Source organism: Miniopterus schreibersii (assembly GCF_964146895.1).
Source record: "Miniopterus schreibersii genome assembly, chromosome: 9".
Taxonomy (NCBI): Eukaryota; Metazoa; Chordata; class Mammalia; order Chiroptera; family Miniopteridae; genus Miniopterus; species Miniopterus schreibersii.
Genome location: NC_138118.1, coordinates 83,303,210 through 83,329,315, shown reverse-complemented (window position 1 = coordinate 83,329,315; position 26,106 = coordinate 83,303,210). Strand labels below are relative to the sequence as shown.

At 54.5% G+C, this 26,106-nt stretch overlaps 1 protein-coding gene across 1 annotated transcript in view; it reads left to right on the top strand.

Annotated features, from left to right (window-relative positions):
- Positions 1-374: 374 nt before the first annotated feature.
- VWC2 (von Willebrand factor C domain containing 2) overlaps positions 375-26,106 on the top strand; it is a gene marked incomplete at its 5' end in the record, with an annotated part of 30,124 nt that continues 4,392 nt past the window's right edge. Inside the window, 2 exons of the mRNA XM_081147337.1 lie at positions 375-1,070; positions 16,209-16,338. Of these exons, the coding sequence (XP_081003463.1) occupies positions 375-1,070; positions 16,209-16,338 (826 nt within the window). The remainder of the gene's footprint in view (positions 1,071-16,208; positions 16,339-26,106) is intronic.

Genomic DNA, 26,106 nt, shown 5'->3' with positions numbered 1-26,106 from the left:
CGCCACCCGCCCTAGGCCGTCTCCGCCGCTAATCACGACTACGTGAGAAACACTGCGGCGGCTGTTTTTCTGGAACTTCGCCTCCATGTACGTCTCCACAAGTCGTGATGTCTGCGAAGCCCCGCCGGGCACGGGCGCGGGGCGTGGGGCCCCGCCCGCGCGGTCCCGCTCGTCCCCCTGGAGCGCTGCGGGCGCCGGGCGGCGCGGGGCCGGTGGGGGCCGGGGCGCGCGCGGGCCGCGGGGCTCGGCTGAGCTGCTGTTCTCTCCGCAGGGACGGCGGCTCCCGGCTGGCGGCGGCGCGCCCCCGGGCCGTGAATGCGACTCGCCCCTCGGCCGCGCTCCCCGCCCGCCCGCCCGCCGGGACGCGGTAGGGGATGCCCAGCTCCACTGCGATGGCAGCGGGCGCGCTGTCCAGTTCCCTCCTGGTCACCTGCTGCCTGATGGTGGCTCTGTGCAGTCCGAGCATCCCGCTGGAGAAGCTGGCCCAGGCGCCCGAGCAGCCGGGCCAGGAGAAGCGCGAGCACGCGTCTCGGGACGGCCCGGGGCGGGTGAGCGAGCTCGGGCGCCCGGCGAGGGACGAGGGCGGCGGCGGCCGGGACTGGAGGAGCAAGGGCGGCCGCGGGCCCGCGGGCCGGGAGGCGTGGGGCAGGCAGAAGCAGGCCTGGGCCGCCCAGGGCGCGGGCGCCAAGGCCGGGGACCTGCAGGTCCGGGCCCGCGGGGACACCCCGCAGGAGGAGCCCCCGGCCGCCGCCGCGCAGGACTCGGCCGGCCCGGACCCCGCGCCCGCGACCGAGCCCCCCGAGGAGTACGCGTACCCCGACTACCGCGGCAAGGGCTGCGTGGACGAGAGCGGCTTCGTGTACGCCATCGGCGAGAAGTTCGCGCCCGGCCCGTCGGCCTGTCCCTGCCTGTGCACCGAGGAGGGGCCGCTGTGCGCGCAGCCCGAGTGCCCGCGGCTGCACCCGCGCTGCCTCCACGTCGACACGAGCCAGTGCTGCCCGCTGTGCAAGGAGAGGAAGAACTACTGCGAGTTCCGGGGCCAGACCTACCAGACCCTGGAGGAGTTCGTGGTAAGAGGCGAGCGCCCGCGGGCCCTGGGCACCTCCCGCGCGCCGGGCGCCCCGCGGGGGAGAAGGGGCGCGCCCGCTCCGCGGAGGGTTCGCGCGGGCCCGCCCCTCGCGCCACCTCTCCCTGCAGAGCGGAGGTGGTCTCCCGAAGCCACGCGGCCCCGTCGCACCCATTCCTTTGTCTTCCGGGGGACAGGGCTTCCTTGGAGGGAGGCCGGGCTCCGAAGGGCAGGCCCGCGCCCTGGTAGCTGTACCTCTGACACTCGTTTCCTGTTGCTCCTTGGAAAGCATCCCCTTTGAAAGGCTCACCTGATTTCAAGCACGGAGCCGGTCAGGATATATCCTTAACCTAATAGCGATTAAGGGAGAGGAGTCACATAAATAAGCCCTTTCCCTAGGTTATGTGTTGGGGTCTCATGTGGATATTCTAAAAATTAAAAGAAAATGCTTACTCCTTGGATGCCCAAACACAGCGGTCTGAAAACATGAAGCCGGTTCATGGGTAAACATGTTTTGTTTCAGATGAGTACTAGTAAAAATACGAATAGCACTGGCCACCTCTGAAGGCCTACTGTGTGTCGGGCTCCAGGCTGTTTTCCAAATCTGCCTTAACTTAGTTAAACCTCGCAGTACCACACTATAAAGTAGATTATCACCCACTGTCTCTAGTTTATGGAGAACAGGAAACTGAGACACAGAATATTTAAATCACCTGTTGAAGGCAACACAGCTGTTGGGAATCAGACTCCTGTGCCCAGCTCAGCGGCTCTACTCTGCTGCGCATGTGGATACCCCTTGCACTCCGCTTGAACCCAGAGCCCAGCCCTGTTGGGTCGCTGGTTAGGATGGAGATGCTGCCCAGTATGCCCACTGGCTGGCCCCACGTGAACTTGGAAACCCCTGACTCTCTGCTAGCGGGCCTGGGAGACACCTGCAATGCTGTTCAGTTATTCCAGCCCCACAAGGTAGGCTCTGCCCATGGCCCTCCCGGACTTGGCCCACTGACTTGGGATGCCAGAGATTTCCTGGGTGCCAGAAGGCACCCTGGGACCGAGAGCCCCCACACGCCCAGCTGGAAGGGCAGTGTGTGTGGGGGTGTCCTGCTGCTCCCCCAGGACACGGCCACTGAGAAATGCAGACTCGGGACGTGACTGCTTGTAAGGATTTTTAGGATTGAATCCCTGAGCGTTGTAGAAACAGGAAGCCAGGAGGACAGATCTACAGATAATGCACCAAGTGTAGGAAGAACGTTGGGATTTAGAGTCAGGAAACATAAATTTCCGTTCTGGCTTTGCAACTAACCAGCCGCGTGACAGGGGCCTAGCACACGTCCCCTCTGGGTTCCTTTTTTCTCACCTGTGGGATCAAGGGCCAAGCTACTCCAGGGCTCACGGGAGTAGGTGTCACACCTGTTTACCCTCACAGTTCTTGGCTTCAGCCCCCTGAGAAACAAGGAAAACTTTGATGAGAAGCTCATGTGAACCTAACCCTAATGCTAACCCTGGCCACGCCCATGAGTAAGTCGGGGCTCTTGCCCTCAAAGTGCTCCCCTGACTCCTGGGGAGCCAGGCAGGCACCTTCCAGAGCTGCTGGGTGCAGCATGGAAGCGTGGAGGCAGAGGTGGCCGCGGGTGTGGGTGGAGCCCAGAGGGGAGACTTCCATGTTGACCTGGGACAGGGCTGTAAGGCAGGGACCCAACAATACAATTCTCTGGAGATTTAAGTTCATAAGAAAATCTACGTGTTATAAGATCAAAAACAAGTGGTTCATTTTTAATTATTGATATTTATTGTTTCGCTGTAGGGAGGTCCACAGTGATCTCTTATAAGTGTCCCGTGATGTAGGCTGAGGTATTAGCGTTTTGATCTAAAATGCCCCACGCATCTCAGTGCGGGCACCTGCCCAGCTGAGATCACAGGTAGGAGGAGGATTTCAAGCTTCTGTTTAGAAATTCACCGCCAAGTGCCTGATGCCATGAGACTGCCTTTGGGTGTGTGTGGGGGGACCTCGAATTTGACTCCCGTTTCCAAAACTGGTCAATAGGTAGACTGTGTGTCAAACTATGGAGATGGGAGATTGGAAAGATCACAGCCTGGGAAGGGTTAAAGGACCGATACACCTATTTTTTAGAGAATTAACTGCATCCTTCATCTTCGAGTGACTCTTCATTCCTGACTTCCATCCAATCGTTAGCAGCCGTGAGGAGGTGCCGGGGCGGGAATGTTGGAAAGCTGCTACAGGCCTTTAATTCTGAGCCGCTCCCGCGGTGTGTGCAATGCCTGCGGACGCCGCTGCGTGCCCGCGTCCCGCTTGCTCATTTCTGTTAGTGACGGGAACGTTTCCGCGCATTTCCCTAATTCCCTGTGGCTTGGTGTAAGTCAGTTGGCATTGGTGTTCTTGTTTCCCTCCATGTCGAGAGAGGATGCCTTCTTCAGGGTGTCGGAGGGTGACTGTAGAAGGGTCTAGGGTCAGCTGGGGTCCCCAGGGGTCTGTGGGTGGCAACAGCGGAAAACTGTTGTGATGCCAAGTGCCAGGGCATGACCGCTGTTCACAGGCCTGCTCTGGGGATCCTGGGATTCTGAGCAAGAACTCGCAGCCCATGGTGTGCAGGGCACAGTCTATGGGAAACGGAGACGGAGCGCATCTCCTGCCTGAAGCGCCAGTTGGGGTGCAGTCTGGCCAAGCTGGGAACTCTTTCTTCCCCGTAGCAGGGAAGGAGATGAAAGAGAGGCTGGTCTGGGCCTGTTTCACCTGGAGGCACAAGAGAGGAGGCTATGATGGAGGCTGGGGGTCCCCTGTGTGTCTGCAGCGAGGAGCAGTGGAACCGCAGGTCCCGCCCTGTGCCAGGAAGTGCCTTTGGCCCCCGCCTTCTTGTGTGTCTCGTTGCTTGAGCACATGTCTCCTCGCTGCCCTCTCTGCCCAGGCGTCTCTGCCCTGCAAACCCGTCTTCCCCCATCTCTCCCTGTTCTTAACCGCATTGAAACCCCCGTTTCTTACAGCCTGGTAGACCTCAGCCAGGTGTCAGCTGAAGACCTCGCTCACAGCTCCAACCAAATCCATTAAGCTGCTAATAGCAATTAGGGAAACATTCTCACTCATCCAGGATGCTCGCAATTTCATTTGTAGATCTAAACAAGAACACCGTTACTGGCAGGATTTTCTCCACTGCCCCTCACGTTATACCAGGTGTCCTGTCTTTCAGCTTGGACCTGCGGGTGTCCAGCTTTGAGTGGGGAAGCCTGTCTGTTGGTTTGTGTCATTTATAAGTGAGTCGTGTTTTCATGAGCTAGAGTCTGCTTCCCAGGATGTATTTCTTTGCGAGGGACGCCTAACAGCACCGCGGGCGGGTGGCTTAAACATCAGAGATGGAGTGTTTCATAGCCCTGAGGGCTGGAAGCCTGAGATCAGGGTGTGGGCCGGGCCGGTTCCTCCTGAGGCCTCTCCCCTTGGCAAGCAGACGGCCGTTTTCTCCCTGTGACCTCACATGGCCATCCCTCTGTGCCTGTCTGTGTCCCCACCTCCTTTTCTTACAAGGACACCAGTCATGCTGGAGTGGGGCCAATTCATATGACCTCATTTTGACTTCATTACCTCTGTGAAGGCCCCGTCTCTAAATACAGTCACGTTCGGGGGTGTTGGGTGTTGGCACCGCAACATCTGGACTTGGGAGGGGTGGGCGCAATCCGGCCCGTAACAGCGTCAGTGACCATGGTTGACCTCGTGGGCGCGGGCCTGAGCTGATGAGAGGAACCGGGCTGCGGAGGGTGAATCAGGGAGCATGACTGGAAGTGTTTATAGAAAAGGCGCAGAGGGATGGGTGATAAACTACCTTCCTGGGAGACATAGTTCAGCAGCCCAGGTGAGCCCTCTGGTCTGTCTGCCCCATCCTGAGCGCTACTTTGGGGATGCGTGAGTGATGTCACCGGGTGTTTGTGTCGTTGTAACTCACGGTGACTCTGACAGGCTCTACTGAGCAGGTTTTAATTCACCCCCGATGACTACCAAGCAGGCCAGCGGGCAAATCAAACTGGAAATTCATTAATAAGAAGTGATTCCATTTTGAGCAACAAAAGGAGTTGTTCCCCTTGTGGGCATCCCGGTCCCCTGGGGGGTGGGGGTGGTAGAAATGGGGTCCGCACGCCGGTCAGTGTTTCACAGAACCCCGTCGAGTTCACGGGCTCTCCAAGATAAGGCCTCGCAAGACCACGGGAACGTCTTGTTGCTTTGCTGCTGGTTGGAGGGTGCTGTTCAGTGTGTCCACACTGGATATCTCGTAGCTGATCGGGAGCTCCGATTGGCAGTTGTACAAGCCTTTGAAGAAGAAGAGAAAATGAATTATTAATAGGTGCCGCTTGCCGAACTGTCTTTCAAAGCTTGAGGACTGTTGACATGGCGATAACGGAGCAGAGGCAGGTGAAATGCTCTGGGACCAACGAGTCAAACAAACCGTCCACCGTGGCGCCGGGGTTGGCTTGTGCCTCGCCCTGCTGCAAAACTGCATCTCTGGAAGTTTATTAATGGAAAAAAAATAATCTTATTTGAAATTTGGGATCAAAAGCTCCATCTAAATAGATGTCTCCTGGAATTATGATCAAGTGTCCGTAAAGAGGAAGACAGATTCTTCATATTTTCAAGTGAGTGGAATTTATATTCTGTTGGCTGATGTTATAACATAAAACATTACTGTAATAATTGACCTTTGCCGCGCCAAATGAACCACGCTGCGTGACGCCTTCTTCTCATCAGGTTAGTCGGGTGCTCGAGTTGTTGCCGCCTCTGACTTCACTTGGGTTCCGGGGAAGCTCTTGTAAATTCTGGACTTCTCGGTTTCTGCCTCCTGTCTAAAGCCATTTAAACAAGACAATTAAACCAAAAAATGGGGAGCCCGTATGGTTTCTCTGGACCTTCCGGCTGTGTCCCTAACTCAGTGGGGGAAACACCACTTGACTGACTGCGGATGGTCACGCTCCACGCGACATTTGATTGGCAAACACAGCGGCATAGACACCATAGAAGTTTGATCTTTCATCACAGGAAGAAGGGAGCCAGGGTTTATTCAGAGCCTGTACGCTTTGCACATTTTGGGCGGTAATTTACACAACAGACTGATGGGTTGGTATTTATTTTGAAGGAGGGAAAACCAAGGTCAAATCACTTAAGTAATTGGATCACAGCCTTCGAGCTAGTCCGTGGTGGGGCCGGAGGTGAGTCCCAGCCTGCTGGGCTCTGACATTTATCGCTTCCAACCCTTCTTTATCCCCATGACCATTCGGAGGCGAAGTGGCGTCCTGTGTGCAGCCGAGAGCATTTCCCAGACGTGGAGAGGGAAGGCTCCCATGGGCTGGGAGCACTTGACCGCATCTGTGTCCAGGAAATGCTGGATCAGTTGGGTTAAGTGTTTATTTTTGTGGATTTGTGTCATATTTGACTCATGCCATCCAGGATGAAATAAATATCTGTGCCCTTCAAGTATGAAACCTTGCATTGGAACGAGAACAGGAGCGTTCATTTCAGGAGCCGCCTGAGGGCCAGGGGGACCGCTCCAGTGGTCAGGGGATGGAACACTGGGTCTCTAGAGGCGGCCAAGGCCTTGGAGGTTAGCAGGCCCACGGGGGGGCAGACTGGTGGCTTGAGAGCCAGCTCAGCTCCAGACCGTGTTCTGCTTGGCTCCCAGCACATGAGACATTTGTTTGAGGAGTGCAGATATTTAACAAACGAGGGGTTCACGTAAATACCAAGACTCCCCAACTGCTGTGAAAATGGGATGGTACCCAGCTGGCAGCCATCTGCCGGAGCTGAGCCACACTGTCTCTTTAGAGGGGCATGTTGGCTCTCCAGCTGCCCACATCTGCATTTGTTGTGATTTACGTGTGGTCCTCGAGCCACATGGTTTTGTAATGTGTCTCTCTGCACAGGTAGAGAGAGTCCACCTTAGGAAACGGATGCCTCATTCAAGTATCAGGGGAGGCTTAGGAACCCAGGTCCCAAGCTGCCAGGCCCTCGGCTCCTGTTTGGGTGGAAAGTCAGCTTCTAGAGCTTCAAGGCCAGAGTAGTACAGGCTAAAGATGCTGGTGGGCTGAGCCCTTGCTCCATTTCCTCCCTGTGCCCTGGGCAATGCTTAGGGCCTTCTTATTTTTTTCAGTGGTAAAAACTGGAGAGTATCCCGCTTCTCTCCCATTGTAGGAAGTCAATGAGATACACATGGCAGCCACTTGAGCCTACACGGCTTCCTACAAACAGGAAAGGAAACACCTGCTGCCGGGTCCGCGTGCATGTCTAGGTGGGTTGTGTTGAGGGTGCATCTTACGGGGGGCAACTGCCCCCCCAGCATGGTTTTTGGTCTCTAGAAAGCCTGCTCCTTGAGGCTGCCGTTGTTAGGGCATGGCTCCATGGGGCTGGGGTTTCCTGTAAATGTTTCCTTCTCAGACGTTATTGCCAAATCTGAAAAGTTCCAAATTAAAAAAAAAAATCATTCTTGCATTTATTTATTCAAATTATTTTTTGAATATTTATTTGCCAGGCCCTGGACCAGAGACTGGAGATACAGTGACAGACCATCGGGTCCCTTGGTACACGGGTGGTGACCCAGAGTGTGTGATGGGTGCAGGTGGCTTCAGGAGGGGCTCTGTGGGCACAGGTGGAAGCCACACATTAAACTCTGTGGTTTCTGTGGTTCATTATTAAGTGACAGAGGAACCCTGGCTGGTGTTGTTCAGTGGTTAGAGCGTCAGCCCTTGCACTGAAGGGTCTCCAGTTCAATTCCCAGTCAAGGTCAGGTAACTGGGTTGCGGGTTCACTCCCCAGCCCCAGCCTGGGAATGTGCGGGGAGGCAACCAATTGATGTGTCTCTCTCCCATCGATGTTTCTCTCTTACTCTCTCTCTCTGAAAAGCAGTGGAAAAAATGTCCTCTGGTAAGGTTAGATAAAACAAAACAAAATAAAAGTGACAGAGGAACCCTGGGGCAGCTTTCTGGGAAGAAGACAGGAGTCTGTCTCAAACAGAGCGATGGTGAGTTGGATTAAAGGCCGAGGAAGCCTTTGGCCATCCTTCTGGTCCGGTTCTGACCGCGTCGCTGGAATCCTTGCTGCTCCTCTGTTCCCAGCCTGACCTGATGCGCTGCCAGCGGGTTGCACTTGGCAGTCTATTTCTGTCGGGCCCTGGGGTGCGGCCAGGACACTGCGTGCCTTTCGAGTCTGCAGGCAGGATGATGTCAGGCGTCTGCCCGAGGCCCTGTGCCTCCTCTCAGAAGCCTGCAGCCCGCGGACAGGCTCGGGGATGGACAATCGGCTGCCCTGTGGCTCTGCACATTCACTCTTAAGGCTGAAATGACTTTGCTGTAACGGGATGGGACCACCCCCTGCCCGGGAGTACGGAAGACTGATAGCAAAGCTCACGAAATCCCAGATATCGTGCACAAGTCGTCTTCTTTAAAGCACAGCTGAAATGGCCAAAAGTGAGAGAAATCCACCCCCAGAGGTGGAGTCAGAATTCAGAGAGGAATTCAGCCTCGTAGTGGCAGCTGTCTGAGACCTGCCTGGGACCTGACCCTTGGTCCTCATGGCAGGGCCAGGGCATATGACAAGTCCAGGCCTCTCCCCCGCCACACACATAATATGGAGATCGGATCAGATCAGGATGTGTCCCCGAAGAGCCTTTCCTGCAGTGGGGCGGGGCAGACGACTTCCTGGGTGGGCCTGAGCCAGGTGCTGAGCTGCTAGGTTTCCTCTTAACAGTTGCTGTCTTGAGTGCATGTGCCCTTTGGTGGGCATAGAGCCCAAATCCATGCCTCTCTGAGTGGTCCAAAAAATCCAAGTGGGATATTTTCATTTAGAGGAGTCCCAGCCTGGTGTCTGACTAAGCAAATGCCCTCAGCAGGAATGTACTCTCCGCCCAGGCAGTAAGGAATCCCCACAGCAGCGTGTCAAGGGATGTGATGTGAAAATAAAATTACACACAAGGGTCAGCCAAGAGGAGCAGTCAGGCCAGGCCCAGATGTGGGGCATAAATGTGAATGTTTAATATGCATAAATAAAATATGCAGAAATAAAATGTATGGTAAACAGCACCAGTGTATCCAAGCCCTAATCAACTTTGAAAAGAAGCAGAACTTACACAGATGAATGGTATAATAATTGGGTTAATATTCAATGGGAGGGTTTGACAGTAAGATAAAGATGATAGTTTAGTGAGCCAGCAGATAGATTTGAGAAAGTGACCCAGAATGAAATGCAGACATGTGGATGGAACATAGGAAGAGATGTTTTGATACACAGAGGACAGAGAGAAAAGCCCCAGTACACATCAGATTAGAATTCCCTGAACCTGGGAGAAAGTTGGGAATGTGGGAGAAATGGAGAGCGGGTACCCAAGACTTTCTAGCTGAAAGACCACTATTTTCTAATTCAGGAATCCCAGTGAATCTAGAGGAAGGTGCATAAACATACATCCGCACTCCGCCGTGTCACAGGGAGACTGCAGAACGCCAAAGACAAAGGGGAGATTTTAAGAGCAACCAGAGAGAAAAGACTTTACCTGCAAAATAACAGTAAGTAGGTCGTCAGCTGACAGCTTGTCAAGAGGAGCAAACTTTAATCCGATTTACGTTTACCCAGCAAAACGGTCTTTCAGGAATGAGCCTGAACAGAGACATTTTCACAGCAACAGAGAGCATGCCACCAAAACTCCTTCACTGAGAGAACTTAAAACTGCAACCTGAAGGGTGAAATCGGGATGAAGGAACATAATTCCCGAAGTTAAGGCACAGAATTGGGAGGGAATGGAACCAAACTTGTTGTTCAGTAAGCTGCAGAGGGGTGCTTCTCAGCTGGGCACCATGTTGGCCCAGCAGGGGCAGTTAACAGTGTGTGTGGACGTGTTTGTTTGTCATAACTGGGGGTGGGGTGGGGGATGTTACTGACATCTGGTGGGTAGAGGCCAGACATGCTGCTGACATCCTACAGGGTGCAGAGCAGCCCCCCTCAACCAGTGTCAGGAGTGCTGGTGCCAAGACCCGACTAGACTAAATCCAAGGAGCCTCCACAATGGTGGTGACTAACTGGAGGTGGACCTAATGTTTTCTGAGCTTTGCAGGGGTTGGTGTGTCTTGCACTGAATTTTGAGTTAAGAACTTTAAACAAACAGGCAGTCCCACTAGGAACAACTTTTAAATGTTTTTTGGGGAAAAAGTTATTACTGGAGCCAGCTCAGCTTTAGGCTAAATCATGAAATAGGTGAACATTCTCAAAGGCCCCTTCTGTTGTCCGGGTATGCTGGTCACAGACACCCCCGAGCTCCAGTTGGCCGTGGGTGACGGCTCCGTGCTTCCTGTAACAAAATGCAGAGGACTCCACAGTGACACTCTCCTCCCGCTGGCTTCTCAGTGCCCTCTGCTCACTGGGAAGCTCGGAAATAAATAGTGACATCACTACCAGTCGGGTGGACCTCCTGGATTGCATCTTTGCTTTTCTTGTAGGTTGACCTGCTACACTCATTTATATTTCCCTTGCCCACCTTTAAAAACAATTTCTCACTTATATTTTACTTTCAAATTCCACATTGTTTTGGTAAAGTTAGCTCAATATTTTTGCTTTAGGAGACTCAGAACAACAAAAAGAACAACCATGCAAAATTAGTTTCAAGCAAGTCACGACTCATACGTATGAATTTCTGTAGGTGTCAGGAGCATAGCTCTGCTCCTGGTCTCAGTCCTGCACTGTCCACAGTTACGTTCCAGGGACACGGGGCCCTTGGCCCGTGGACAGGCTGCCCCGAGCGCCTTTGCTCGCCCGCTGGGAGTTCAGCCATGCTGTCACACATGCAGAAATGTCAGGAGGGGAAGGTTGGAAAAGAAACAATTCTGACAAGGCCACTCACTGCCTTCCCCTGGGCCACTGAGGAGCAGGGGATGCTGGAGGCCTAAGGGGTAAACTGTGCTGTCAGTCTCTCAGCTCAGGTCACCTCCCACTGGGAGCAGAGTTCCCCCTGGCTGCCAGCGCCCTGCAGGGAGCCAGGGAAACAAACTCATCTTTCTCCTTGGTGACAGGATTCAGTGGTCAGCTCTCAGGGACTGGCCACCTGTGTGTCTCAGTGCAGACAGAGATGGTCCCTTCCTTGGGAGCAAGCCCTCCAAGTAAGGGATTTCATGGCCTAGAGAAACCCCTGGTGGCCTCCCATTGTGATTTCAGGAAGCTTGGGAGGAAGCTCAGCGTCAACAAGGAGTGCGTGGCCGGCGGTGGGAGCCAGCAGTGCCCACCGCCCATGAGTGGCAACAAGAAGCCAAGCTCTGACCTCAGGTGGTGGCCAGACAGGCACCCAAGTAGCCACTTTACAGCTGGGAAGTCTCAGCCCTGTTCCTGGAGCCCAGCCAGCTTTGGGCAAAGGAAAGGGACTCCTTTGGTCATTTCCTTACTCCCTGCTTACGATGACGGTTATCACTGCCATCCCAAGTGAAGAATGCTTGAAGGGAGGGGTGTGTGTGCCTGTGTGCATATCTATGTTTTAGGAAGAGGTATGCATATCAGATTCAATGCATTGTTTCTCTGGTTTGCCGCAGTCCCCACCACCCTCTATTACTGCGCCAGGTTCACTGTCCCATTTTCTTATTTGTTGAGTCCCTGAAAGAACGTGAATGTGTGACCCCTGAGAGAGCCAATCCTCATGTCAGACCCTCACCCATCTTTTAAAAGCTAACTCTGGAAGACATTTGATTTTGATCATTTATAGTTTGGGTGGAAATCAAGCCTCTGCTTCTTTCTACCAAGTGTTTCTTATCTTTAATCCTCTATTCTGATTCTAAATCAAATGGGTTTACATCTTTCCATTTCTCTAACATGAGGAGTTTGTCTCCCACCCCCCACGTCCCTTCTGTTAAGGGATTAATTTAGGAACCTATGAATGAGCAAAGTATCTATTAAAGTAACTCGACCAAAATCTCCACATCGCCCATGTTTCCCAGGCGGGAGGAGAGACACCCTCCCTGTTTCGGGGCCAGTGTCTGGGGTGGGGCCCTGAGTCTGGCTGTGTACGGACTGTGGTCACTGGGCTCCTCCCCAAACTCCTCCATTCTCTGTCCTGCTCTGTCTGCAGCAGGCCAGGGTGTGGGGGTCAGGGGCTGGCCCACCGTGAGCACGCATCTGACGGGTACAGGGGGTGTCCCGGTCAGGCTGCCGTAGCAGATGCTAGAGACTGAGAGGCCTAAACAACAGAATGTACCTCTCAGTTCTGGAGGCTGAAGTCCGAGATCAAGGTGGCCGCCTGGTCGGGTTCTGCTGAGGGCCCCTGTCCCTTCTCCTTGGGTCTCCACCAGGTGCAGAGAAAGCAGAGTGATCGCAGTCTCCTCTTCCTAGAAGGGCGCTAATCCCAGCAAGAGGGCCTCACCCTCATGACCTCACCTGGCTCTACCTATCTCCCAGAGGCCCCACCTGCAAACACCATCGCACTGGGGGTTGGGGCTTCCACATATGAATCGGGGGGAGACAGTCCGCAGCAGGAGGCAGGCGAGCTTTGCTCCACCAGGTCCTGAGTCCCCAGGAGCCGACCAGGCCGGGAACCCAGCCCAGAGGAGTCTTCTTCATTCCCTTCTCGGCCGTTGGCCACCAAGTGCAATCTGAGCAGCACACGCCGCCTGCACCCCCCCCACGTGAGCTCCTGCATGAGTGACATCGATCCGAGGAGATCAGTCACGGGAGGACTTGTGAATTATTAGAGGGTCTGGCCTCCACCCAGCTAAGCCACAGAGGAGGAAAAGTCACTCTGGGCGGAGAAGGGAGCCGCTGCGGGTGGGTTGTCAGACTGTTAACTGCTCGTCTGCTGTGTGCTCGGCAGACTTGTTTTCTTCCTGGGACTGGAAGCTGACAGCTTCTGGGGACAGTTCTTAATTAAGTCCCTTTGTGTGCAAATTCGTTCTCTGACAGAATGAAAAGACAAAGAGAACAGGAAAGTATTTTCCGAGGGCGCAGGAAGCAGGGCTCTGTTGCTAAGTGGCTGGCAGCCTGTGTCGGGGCTGGGAGGTGGCTGCTGTCTCCTGTGGAGGAGGGGACGGCGCAGGGGCCCGGGGTGCTCCGTGCTGGCCCCGAGGGGAGTAGGTGGATGACACAGCACTGGAGGCCGCAGGCCGCGGGGCGGGCGCCGCCTGACCCTGCCCGACCGCTGCTGGGTTTGGAGATGGGGCTTGGAGATGCCTGGGCTGCTTTGATGAGACAGTTTCAGGTCAACCTGGAGCAGGGAGGGAAGATGGAGTGTGAGGTGACTGGGCGAGAAGCCGTGACCTGCATGGCGTCTTCCCGGCTCCCGCAGGTGCGCAGAGGGCGGGTGGACGTGGGCCGCATGGCCCGGGATGCACCGTGAAGACGGTCCCTGGGTGGCCGGGGTCTGAGCAGACCCTGGCCCGGGCCGCCGCCCTGACTCGCCGTGTGGGCTCCCGGCAGATCCCCAGACCTGCGGGTGGGGTTTTGCTCCATGAAAAACTAAAGTTGAAAGCCTGGTTCCTGCACCTCCCCCAGCTCCCAACCACACAGTCCCAGGCTGTCAGAAGCCAGCGGCTTAACTAGCGGGGACCCTGCGACTTCCCTCCGCGCGTCCCGCCCAGGGAGGCCACAGGCGCAGCAGCTGGAAGGACACGCTCGCCACCTGGTGACAGGCTGTGGGAGATGCTCCTAATCCAGGGCCCGGCTCCCAGCGACGGGGCTTGTCGTCTGTGCCTCTGGCCACGCATTTCTAAACTCGAGGTCACGGGAGTAACCGCATTTCAGGGTTAAATGTGGAAACAACGCAGACGCACGGACACACGGACACCTGGACCGTGTTCTCCAGGGTTAGAGCCGTGCTTTTAGCGTGGGAAGCGTTCGTTCCTATCGATTTAAAGGTTCTGGTTTCCTTGGGGGATCTCAGTCTTTGGAGGTCTCAGGCGTCTCCAGTTTATACCAGAGGCACTTGGTTTACGCCGTGTCCATTTGTGTGTCTCGTTTTACATTTCAGAATTGTTTCACATGTTGCCTATTTTCACTTGATTGTTTAGAAATAAATTTAACATTTACTTTATAGCCCTCAGTGCCTATGTGCCTGTGATACAGACGTGTAGAATTACTGAGCATCATAAGGGTCTAACTATTTTTAAATACGCTCTGTTTTAATGATCATCAAGTTCATCTCTCGCTGTAGAGCCTGCTGTGCACAAGGTAGTCAAGTGGTTTCATTGCTTAGTCCTGTCGTTTTTTATTATTTGCTCCAGGTTTGAGGCTACATTTCTTAAATCTACTTTAAAGAGCTGTGGTTTGTAAGACAGGGTCACTGTTGGGCCAGAAAGGCAGTGTGAAAGGTGGGTGCAGGCTGGGAGGCGAGGAGCGGGGGGTGGGATTTCGCCATGGGGTGGTTTTCAGTTTAGAGCATTCCCTGCCCAGGTGAGTGCTGGGTGGGGCAGGGGTACCAGAGGTGGGTTAACGGGGGCGGGGAGGGTTGACCAGGTCCAGCTGTGTTGACACCTGAGGCGGCTCCAGGGCAGGAAGGGCCTGAGCTGGGTCTAAACCAGGTGTGAGTCCACCTGACAGCCTTCCCCGGGGACAGGATGGCAGCCTGCGGCTGGGAGCCGCGAGTGCGGTGGCTCTGGAGGCTGGAGCGTGACTCCCAGAAAGGAATCACGCTCTGTCTTCTGCCCGGTAGGTTGGGGCAGGCCTGGCCGTGGGTTGGGTGGAGCCTAATCGGGACTCGACACCTAGAGAGGGGCAGGGGCCCAGGCGGGGTCTGTAGGTTGGGGTTGGGGCCACTCTGGGTCCCAGGACTAGAGACTGGAGAGTTCTGTCATGTGCCTCGGGTCCTGGGCAGGGGTCCCGGGCACCTTGTCGTCAGATAGGCAGCTGTGAGTTGGAGAAACCAGCCTGAGTCCAGGCTCCCAGCCTGGCCGACTGCTCCAGCGCCCGAGAAACAAGCCTTCAATACAGATGGAGCCTCTGCTCCATGAAGCAACCAGGTCACTGAGGGGAGGTTTATTTTCATCGTCTGCGTCGTGTGGACAGAGGAAGAGGCCCACGTGCTGGGTGCATTTTCACCAGCGGGTGTTGGTTGAGTCACAGTTAGAACACAAGTCAACCAGGGCCCCTCTGCCCAGGAAACTCAGCTTGACATGGTCCCCCTTCCACTGTCTCTTCAAATCCATGGTCCCCTGTCACTGCTTCTGGTTCTGGTCGTTGGGTCCCCATGTGCTGTTCCTGCTTTGTCCTGGGTGCACCCGGTGGACAATCATTCTGCTGTGGTTTCCAGGAAAAGCGTCCATGCTGTGCCCGCCTGGATCCACACTGCGCCTGCCTGGGTTACGTGGGCAGACTCGCTGGCATTCGACAGCCCTTCCAGGAATGGCCATTATGCTGATGGGAATGATCCAAAGGGTAGAGCTGGAGCCAGTGGCTGCAAAGTGCAGCCCGGTGCCTGGGAGAGCAGGGTCACACTGGGTGACAGAGGGAATGACCCATGGGAGGCCCCGGAGGGGAGCGGAGCCCTGTGCACGGGGAGTCAGGAGCCTGGCCTGAGGAAGGGCCTGCCCAGGGCAGGCTGCCTGAAGCCTCTGAGCCTCGGCTTCCTCGCCAGTAAACGGGCGATAACTGTAGCAGGTGTGTCTTAGCTGCCCTGAGGGTTACGCCAGGTCGTGGTCCAACAGCTCCGGGCCCGGGGCCTGGCTCCGAGAGTGCCTCAGTTTCCCCTTCCCTCCCTGCCCCCCACCCCCATCCACTGTCTTCCTAAATCAGATGATGGGGGTGCTCCGGGCTGGGTGGGTGGCACGTGGCAGGACTGTGGAAAAGGTGTCTGCCTGGTGAGTGGCTGGGCAAGAACCCAATGGGACATATTATCTGTTTAATATTTAAACTAACAGAAACCTTTCCTCAGAGACCTCCATATGTGGGTCACTGAAGGACAGCTGTCCTCTTGGAGCTGAGAGGGGAGAGACCCTGGGCCCGACCATGCGTTTACGCCCCGGGGGACCTCCCGAACCCCAGGGCCCTGCGTCCCCACTTTGAAAACCACGTGGCTGAATGATTTTTTTATGTTCCTACAACACTGGGGTGTCCTCACAGAATGTCTGGGGGAAGAAAAACGGGCATTTGTGTGGTAGGAACGTGGACGTGCCACCTGACCATGGGCCTCTGTTCCAGGTGTCCCCGTGCGAGAGGTGCCGCTGCGAGGCCAACGGGGAGGTGCTGTGCTCCGTGTCCGCGTGTCCCCAGACGGAGTGTGTGGACCCCGTGTATGAGCCCGACCAGTGCTGCCCCATCTGCAAAAACGGTACGTGGGACGCACGTGGACCACGGGGTGGACCCCCACGGACGAGGCCTCTGCTTACTCTGTGGCACGTGAAAGATGTCCGGATGCACAAGTGGGACATACGTGTCCGCACACCCAGGTGCACGTCTCTGTGACCTCCGGGCCCCGGGGGACATCGGGGGCTGCTCTATAGTGAGGCAGGAGCTCTCATTGGTGTCACCGTGGTTTAGGGACTTGAAAAAGGTCTTTGGGGAGAAATTCAATTTCCACCATGAAGGAGAGTCACTTGTTTTAATTTAACTTTGTTTGTTCTTGCAAAGCAGTTCTCTTTCTAACACAAATCAAACATGCTGGGCTCATTTACTTTCCATTACGAAGTGAATTAAAACTTGAAACATAATTGAATATTTTTCATAAGCAAATTAGGCAGGAGGAGAGCCTCCTCTTATCTCCAGGGAGAGCCCGGGGATCAAAGCCTGTCGGCTGAGGAGGGAGAACCGCAGGACACCCTTGACCTTGACGGTGATTTGCGAAGGCAGAGCGGTTCCTCCTCTGAGTGAGGAGACCGGGCGCCGTCCTGGGTGACCCACAGGAGGAGGGTGTTTTCCGGGGGGACCGGCTGCAGGACATGGCTCAGGGCAGCCCCATGGAGCAGGTGAGTGCGCCTGCGGAAGAGCCCGCTTTGGAGACGTGACCGTGTCTCCAAGGAGATGTTAACGGAAGAAACTTTCCAACCTGTGGAGAACTTCTGTGAGTTTATTTGAGCCAAACTGACGACAATTGCGGGGAAGCAGAATCTCTAGGGACTGAGACGATGCTCCGGAGATGCCAGTTCCGCACCTGGTTTTATTACAATCAGAAGAGGGGCTGTAAGTGGGTTACAGGAAATCCCTGGGCGACAGGTGAGGGAGGCGGGAGAGAGCAAAGCGGGAAACCTGGGACTGGAGAGAAAGGAAAGCGATGGACTCACGTCTTTTACTCAGGTGGGTGCAGGATAGTTAACAGTCAGCAGTTAACTCGGTAACAGCGAGGGGATGTGTGGTCCCCGCAGAGCGGGGCCTGTGCTTTGAGGGGCCGGGAGAAAGGAATTTACTTTGACGTTCCAACAATATGTTATCGTAGATGCAAAAGACATTAGATGGGCTCGGTCAGGTAAAGATGGACCTTTGTCAGGGAAGTTACTGGCCTAGGACATGATGACCCGCCATAAACTGCTTTTAGGTAAAGTTCTTAGATTTCAGACCATCCTTTGTGGCTACTTCAGGTCTCTGAGTTTGCAAGGCCGCCCAGCAGGCCTCCCCTGAGCGCGTCAGGTGAGCGCCTGGCCCCTTTCCGTCCACACGTATGAGAGCCTTTCCTTGCCGCGGGGGGGCTGTCTGCGTGGCCCCCAGGCCTGATGCTGGGACTCAGCAGAAGCCACAGGTGGGCTCGGGAAGGTGCGATTCCATTAAGTTTGTTATAAAATATATGACGGATGGACTTTCCCTTTCAGCCGTCTCTAGTTGTCTTCCGACCTTGAAAGGGCAGGCCGTGTTTGGAATTCTTAGTAAAATCCTTTGCTTGAAAAATGAAAACCGTCTCTATCAGAATTGAATGCTCTGCAGTAATTGACTGAGATTAGTGAGTAATTTATGGGAGTCCATCCATGCCGCTTACACACAAAAATGTTTTCATAAAAAAACCACATTTACATGTCTGAGGGATCACAGATTATAGGACATCAAAAACGACGCCTCGCACGAATATAAGTGCCTGGGGGGACTCAGCTTGGGGGGGAAGGAAAGGTCTTCGCTGCTGTTGATCTCAGTGAGCCCGACTTTACCCTCAGCTCAGACGTCTCGACCTGGAGCAGTAAACAGCTCTTTGTCCCGACGGAAGGAAAATTGCCGTTCGGTCTCGAGCTGCCAAAGTCACTTACATCAAAGCGGCAGGAGTGTGAGACCAAGGATGCCTGGCATATAAATAAATGATCACAAACCAAGTACGACTTAATACACTCACTTGGTTGACTTGTGTGGATCAGTCTCTCGAGGATTTTCGTTTGATGGACTGGCACTGTCTTGGTAGGTTTTTTGCCCCCAATGATACAAGTGACAGGCTGACTTTGAAGATTCCGGTTTCTGTGGTGATGGTGCCGGGCAGAGGTGAGGCTCACGGCCCGTCCGCCTGACCCCTTGGTCCTCGCTGCCCTGTGGATGTCGGGGATCAGAGGACCCGTGTTCTGCACGCAGAGGGGGCACCTCCGAGGGCCTCGTTAGGATCGGCTGATTCTCCAGGGGGAACAGCTCGCCCAAGGGGCGCGGTGTTCACAAAGCACCCGGGTTCCGGAGACAGTGGATCCCTCCGGTCGCGGCGCCGCTCGATGGCAGGTACGCACAGCTCCGTTTCCACGAGGAAATCAATACGGCTGGTTTTGGAGGAAAATGGAAACTTACACAACATTTCTAAGGATGTGCTGAGAATTCAAATTATTAGAAGCGCGTTCATGGGAACTGCGAGAAGAACTGGCTAAGAATTAGATGAGTTTTTTTCTTCTGTGTATTTCAAAGAGCAGGATAAGATCATAATTAAATAGCGTGGTGAGCTGGACAGAACTGAATGGGGGGGGGGGTGCGTGAGAGAGAGATCCTCTCACAAGGAAAGGCCAGCTCCTGTAGGCCTCACTGTTGAATCTCCCCAAAGTGAAGAGCCATATGGAGCCAGTGCGAAGCAGCCCACTTATTTGGATAAAATATATGCAATGCATGTATCTGGCAAACGACTAAACAATTCCAACACGTCAAAATGAACTGGAGAGAGAAAAAAGAGAGAGAAATGTACAGGGGATTCCCAGCTCCCTTTGGGCCTCAGTGCCCTTCTCCAGGGCCCACTGTCCGGGGAGACAAGTGCTCTGACGGAGCCTCAGGTCCTGGGCCTGCGATCGGAGCTCATGGACTAGAGGGGCCTGGCCCTGTGAGCAGCGTGTTTACTGCTTTACTTGAACAGCGAGGGAAGTGGGGAGGGAGGCGGAGCCCACGGGTGCGACCCTGCCGCGGGATCCCTGTCGCCTCATTTGGTTTGCGGGGCAGCCTCGCTTTCCTCACCTGCAAATGCCGTGATCTTCCCTGGGGGCCGCGGGCGTCCCGGGAGGGCGGACCATGCCCGTGCCGCTGCTGCCCAGGACTCGGACACTCTCTCGCCGCCGGCCTCCTGGTCTGCACTGCGACGTGTGATTCTTCTTTTTTTTTAAATTTGTTTTTATTGATTTTAGAGAAAGGAAGCGAGAGGGAGAGAGAGAGAGAAACATCGGTGATGAGAGAATCCTTGATCGGCTGCCTCCTGCACGGCCTCTACTGGGGATCGAGCCCAAAACATGGGCCTGGGCCCTGACCGGGAGTGCAACCCTGACCTTCTGGTTCGTAGGTCGACGCTCAGCCACTGAGCCACACTGGCCAGGCTCAACTTGTGATTTTTATTTTTTATTTTTTTTATTTTTAAGTATATCTTTATTGATTTCAAAGAGAGGAAAGGAGAGGGAGAGAGAGAGATAGAAACATCCATGATGAGAGAGTCATTGATCGAGCCCGCAACCCGGGCATGTGCCCTGACCGGGAATCGAACCCCGATCACCTGAATCCTAGGTCGATGCTCAACTGCTGAGCCACGCCCGGCCGGGCTCAACTTGTGATTTTTAAAAGTGACGCCCATCACCAGATTTCCCTCCAGGGAAGCCCTGAGTGTAGGCCCCGAACTCCACAGGGTTGCCCTGCCTTAGTCAGCAGACGAGGCTGCAGACATACTTGTCGCCTAGAAGACGCTCCGGCCACTCCCCTTTCCCATCGTTTGTCTGTTCGAGCCACTGGTCAGCGTGTAGTGGTCAGAATGTGTCCATCCCGGGTTCTCAGCAACAGGGAAATCCGTTGTCACAAGATACAATAAAGCAATTCATCCCAGGCAGGCAGATAGATCCGTGATCAATGGGGCCATTACCCGCGCTGACTTGAGTTGCGTCCAGAGCCCTCCGATGGGCTGCCTTCGGGAGAAATGAGCTGTCAGTGGAAGGCGGAGTGAAGACAGATGGCCATCCTGGCCACCCGCCCGATCTGTGTGGGTCCCGGGGGAACGAGCCAGCAAATGTTCTCAGCAAGGACGTCCAGGGACTGCGTACGGGGATGTAAAACACCTTCTCTGCCGGTCAGAAGACACGCTCTGCTCTTAGGCCAACAGCAAAACCCAGACCTTGTGTTTGTCTTTCAGGAAGATAAACTCCAGGTATAAAAGAGCCATTACCCTGGGAGGTGTCCACACTCCGCAGGTTCTGAAAATTGCTCTCACCTTTTGCAAAACAAATGCCTTTGCTTAAGAGCTGTGAACATGGGTGAGGCTGATGGCTGTGCCCAGGACCCATTGCTCCCACAGCTCCACGAGTGTCCATCGAGAGCACTGAATAATGCGTTGTTTTATGGGGGGATATTGCCCCCAATTCTTTAATTAGGAGCCCTCGAGTTTTTCCGATGAAAGAGCAGAGGGCCTCTGGGAAGGATGTCTGTTTTCTAACCTGTGCTGTGGCCTGGTTCCCACAACACTGGGCAAGACAGCAGGTGTCTGAGCAATTCCTGGGTCACCCGAGGAGCCCAGCACGGGGACACTCCACTGGCCTTCTGTGTCTGGGGGCCTCCGCTGCTCTCCAGCTGGGCTCCTCGATGGCTTATCTCAGGCAGTTTTGTCTGCTCGCCTGCCGTCGGAGGGCATGCGTGGTGCTCAGTCAAGGCCCAGACGGCCTGGGAGGCTTCTCAGCAATCCCCCCTGTGAACTTGGTGAGCTCTTGGGAAAGGACGGGCGTTGGGGCGCAGGCGGGCTCCCCAGCTGTGCTCTCTGCGGTCCAAAGCGTCAGGCTCCTAGACTCGGCCATTACCGTTGGCGAGCGTTCTGGGTGCCTCCTCCCGGTCACTCCGCCAGCCGGGATGCCTCTCCTCTCTCCCGGGAGGCTCATCTCCCTCTGGATTTAGCCCAGCGGGTCCTCTGCAGCCTCAGCTCCCTAATGATTTAAACAAAATCATTAAACAACCACCACCAGCACCCAGCTCTGCTTGTCCAGCGTGTCTGGCTCCTCCTCGGGGGGGAATGAGCGTCTCCTGGGACCTTCCGTGCTACCTGCAGGCTCAGCCTCCCCGTGACTCGCCTGTAGATCATCAGCTATCTTTTGGGTGATTATTACTTTTTCTAGGTAATCTGTCCCCAGATCTCCAATGCTGCTGGTGGTGATTTTACAGCCCTGAGGCGGTGTTTACGGGTTTCTCCTGTGTCCTCAGAACGCGGTGGTTGCCATGTGTGTTTTCCCCGTGACTGTGCTCTGCCCTTTCCTCCTGCGCTCCCCTCTCCAGAGCCTGCAGGGAGAAGTCGGAGGCTTCCTCCTTTGCCATCCACGCAAGCTGTAGGATTTTCTTTCTTTCTTTCTTTACAGTTTACAAAAATATCTTTAATAAGTAGGATTCTCAGGACAGAAGAGGGCCTGTTTCCTTTAGAATTGCCCGTCCGTGGGGTGCAGGGTGCAGGGTGCTGGGTGGTGGTAGAAGTCTCTGATTTCCCTGCTGTTTGACTGCATCCCCTGTGGCATGTTCTGGATCCAATTTCAGGAGTTTCGGGTTCACCTTGTCTGACCGTCAGGGTGCCCCTCCATTCGGTTGGTAGTTTTTCTGGGCTGGCGAGGATCTGACGGGACACTTTCCGTGTTTCTCTCTGTCCAGTTCTTGCACCTCCTGGGAGGTTTCTTCAGGCCCGAATCCCCAGGCGGTGCTGTTTACCAGGCCTGACGCGCCACGTCCGCCCGTCCGCACCCTCCAGGGGAGAGTCTTCTCTCCGGCTTCACAAGCTGCTTCTGGCCCCGAGGGGAGGGTGCCCATCCCAGCTGCCTGCAGTCTCCTGTTCTTCCCACAAACGTGTCTGTCATGGGGTTTTAATGTTTTCATTCTTTTTAAAAATATATATTTTATTGATTTCAGAGAGAGAGAGGGAGAGGGAGAGAGAGAGAGAAACACCAATGATGAGAGTCATTGATCGGCTGCCTCCTGCACGCCCCCTGCTGGGGATCGAGCCCAAACCCCGGGCCTGTGCCCTGACCGGGAGTCGAACCACGATCTCTTGGATCCCAGGTCGATGCTTCCTTTTTTTTTTTTTAAGTGTTACCCTTTGCTTTTAGATTGTTGACATTTTAAATTTAAATTTTTTCGTAAAGAGGAGCCTTTCACGCTGTCTGGGCACCAGATTTCAGGGTGACAGGGCAAAGGCTGTGTTTCTGCAGCTTTGTCTTCTCACCTGCAGAAGAGGCGCTGAGGTTTGCAGGGAGAAATGCCATGTTTGAGAACTTCCTTCGTGGGAAAGGGCTGGACTCACTCTGCGTGGGGCCCTCGTGGTAGAACGTCCAGGGGGCAGACTTTGGCTCCGTGCAGAGCGGGGCTCCTCCTAATGAGGCTGCTGTCCACGGAGTGGACCCTGAGGCCACAGTGACTCCGGCTGCTGGAGGTGACAGTGAAAAAAAATCCTAACATCTATTCTCTCAACGAGAATGACACACCACCAGATAAAACATCCAAACCCTAGGGAAAGACTTTTATTCAACAAGATTGTCACGGGGGAAAGGGATGGTGGCAACGGGAGAACCTGCGGCTGCGAGGCCTGCGAGCGTCATCGGTCAGGCCGCTGGGCTCTCTTTGACGGGGAGGGCAGACAGGCAGGGAGGCGGGTGGCAGGGGGGTGATGGGACAGGAGACCGGAGAGCTTGTCCCGGGCCCAGCCTGTCCCGGGGGCAGGGGTGCCGTCTGCTTCTTAGGCTGGGGGCGTCCCAGTGTTCAGGGGCCTGGAGAGAAGTCAATACTCACTTTGTTCCGATTTACCAGCGGGGATAAAACAATTCAACTCATTGCTAGTGAGTTTGAAGGGCCTGTGTCTGGTCACGGTCACAGTGAACAAGGGGCGTTGGTGCGTCTCATCTCAGTCCCTCAGGGAAGGGGGATTCTCCGTGGTCAGCCGTTTTCCAGGATACAACGGAGCATGTGTGTTTGGGGGGGGCCTTGGCCTCCAGATAAATTCAGCACCGTTAAGACTTCCTCATGTCGTATTAGCTTTTCGACAGTGAGCTCCCCCGTGGTCATTAAGCTCCCCTCAGTCACTTATCAATGCTCCCTGGATGTACCATTAAACCCTGGGATTAAAAGTGGCAGACCAGAAATTGGCCCTGCCCCGAGGGGACCCCACTCTAACGGAATCTCACGGAGAAGGACATTTCCCAAATTGCCGCTACAGGCCACGCATGGCTTGAGTTGGAAACGTGCAAACTCCAGGAGATCCGGTGGCCGAGTCGGGAGCAGCGACCCCGACGTGCTGTGAATGTGAGATTTGCCGATGGCTGGATGGGGCGTGAGGGTGGTCAGGTTGAAGGCCAGGAGCTCAGCCTTGGCAGCACAGGAATGGGCTTAGTGTTTGCTGAGAAGGTGGTGGGCACAGCGGGACGGCGGGGCGGGGGTGAGTGGGGAGTGGGTTTTGGATGAGTTCAGTTCTGTGGGCCGACGGGAGACCCTGCGACCTTGTCACGGAGGTGGTTGGAGTCTGGAATTCAAGGCGGGGCCCGGACAGGGAGGTGAATGTGGAAGTGACCGTTGGGTCATCGTGACCAGGGGCCAGATGTTGGCCTTGGGTCTTGGGTAAAGTTATGGTTGGCTGAGATCAGCAGGGCTTCCCTGGGGACCGAGGCTGGCGGGCAGGATTTGGGAGCGGGGTGGGTGGGTTGTTTCCCAGACGCTCCTCCCTGGTCCCGAGCAGGGCCGCTCTGATTTGGTGAATGACACTCGGGTGACGCGGGCCTGGAGGGGAACGTCGGGGTGACTAGGTGCGGTTTATCGGTATGTCCAGTGTCCTCTGTCCTTTCTCCCCTGTGGCTAACTCTCTTCCCGGGGGGACTCTGGGAGTAAAATCATTCAGTGACCTGGGGAGCGAGTGTGGGCAGGAGGCGCCCCTCACACGTGAGGAGCCCCGTGTGGCCGCAGGTACAAAGCTGTGAGGGTGAGGCTCCCGTCGTGTCCGTGTATCCGGGCACCTAGTTAATGAGGAAGCGGGGGCCGTAGACCCCACACACGTTAAATGAGAAAATGGGTGATTCCCCCCCTAAATGTTCAAAGGGAATAGTTGCCAGAATGCTGTCCCTGTTCATGACTAGAAAGTAAAACTCAGCATAAACAAGAATGAAAGCGAAGCCAGGAGACCCGAACGGGGCAGGAAAACGGACCGAAACCTGCGGCAAACACATCGAGGAGAATCACGGTGAGTGTCTCCTTCAAGACCAGAAGAGAAGGACCGTTCTCCCCTTTCTAAGGTCAGCACCTTGTTGGAAACCCTCATAAACACGACGGGACAAGCCGTGGGCTAAAGGAGAAAGGCCCTGAAGACCAGGACCCTGGTTTTGTTCACAGGAGACGGGGTGTAGAAAGTCAGAGTCTGCAGAGAAACAGAACTGAGAGGGGATCTCACCCAGCTGTTGCTACAGCCCCCCCCCCCCCCCCAAATCAGCAGAATTCCTACCGGGAGCAACTAATGAGAAGGTGGAATGAAAACAGGCTATTGATTGATTGATTGTCGCTGGAAAGACAGACACAAACTGTTGCTGTTGACTCTCTGTCTCTCAGAAAGGAATTAATGTTTTAATTCCTGGTGTGGCTCGGTTGGCTGGAGCGGCCCCAGTGCACCGGAAGACGGTGCGTTGATTCCCGGGTGGGGCACGTGCCTAGGTCGTGGGTTCCATCCCTGCTCGGGGCACGTGCGGGAAGCACCTGTCAGTGTTTCTCTCTATGTATTAATCTCTCTCCCTTCCCCTCTCTAATATCAATAAAAAGTATTAAATGGGAGCTTGCAGATGACAATGAATAGGAGCCGGGGGAAGGGACTTCGTTAGGTGGTTTGTTTTCATTCTGAGTTTAACCAGAGTCTGGGCTGCTGTTCCCAGGCTAAGCCAATGTGGCCTCAAGCCACCAGACTTAATTTGGGCAGACTATTTTATCCAGATAACTCAAGAATTGCATTTACATCTATAAAACCAGACTGATTAAAAAAAAATGGAGAAAAATAAATTAAGAGATACGTGTATGGGTGGGTGGCTTTCATTAATATTTTACGTTTAAAGCAATGTTTTTGTCTACGGCTCTTATACAAACCCTGTTTAAAACCTATGCTCAGGTGTGCACAGAATTTACACAAAGTTTTCTTTGAGTTTGGCAAAATCTTCCAGAATTTTGATATGCAAAAGATATATGCATCTGTGCACTCTGAGAAAGAAACCAAACCACTTGTACGTATATTTCATATATAACATACATGTGGTATATAGTGTGTGTGTGTGTATATATATATATCTATATATATATATATATATATAGATATATATATATAGTATTCTTCTCACAGATAATTCAGGTCACAGGGCCACAGTACTGTTGTTCTGCCCTTGAACAAAATTTCAAAAAGACATGCGAATGTGCACAATTTATTGCTAAAGAATATACTTAATAATTACTGGACATCTAGTCTTTGAAGTCCGAGCTGTGTGCTTTGTGTGGCATTAGAAATTGGCCTGTCAGAGGGTGGCCTGTGGCAACCACTGAAGTGAGCTGAGAGCCTTAGCAGGTGGCCCAGTTCCCTCCGAGGTTTTTATTAAGCCTGGTCCGCAGATCCGGGGACTTAGGCAGGAGCTGCCGTGTGCTGGTCAGTGAGGGCATTTAAGCCACCAGGGCTCCCTGGCACTCAGCCGGCCGCGAATGCTGC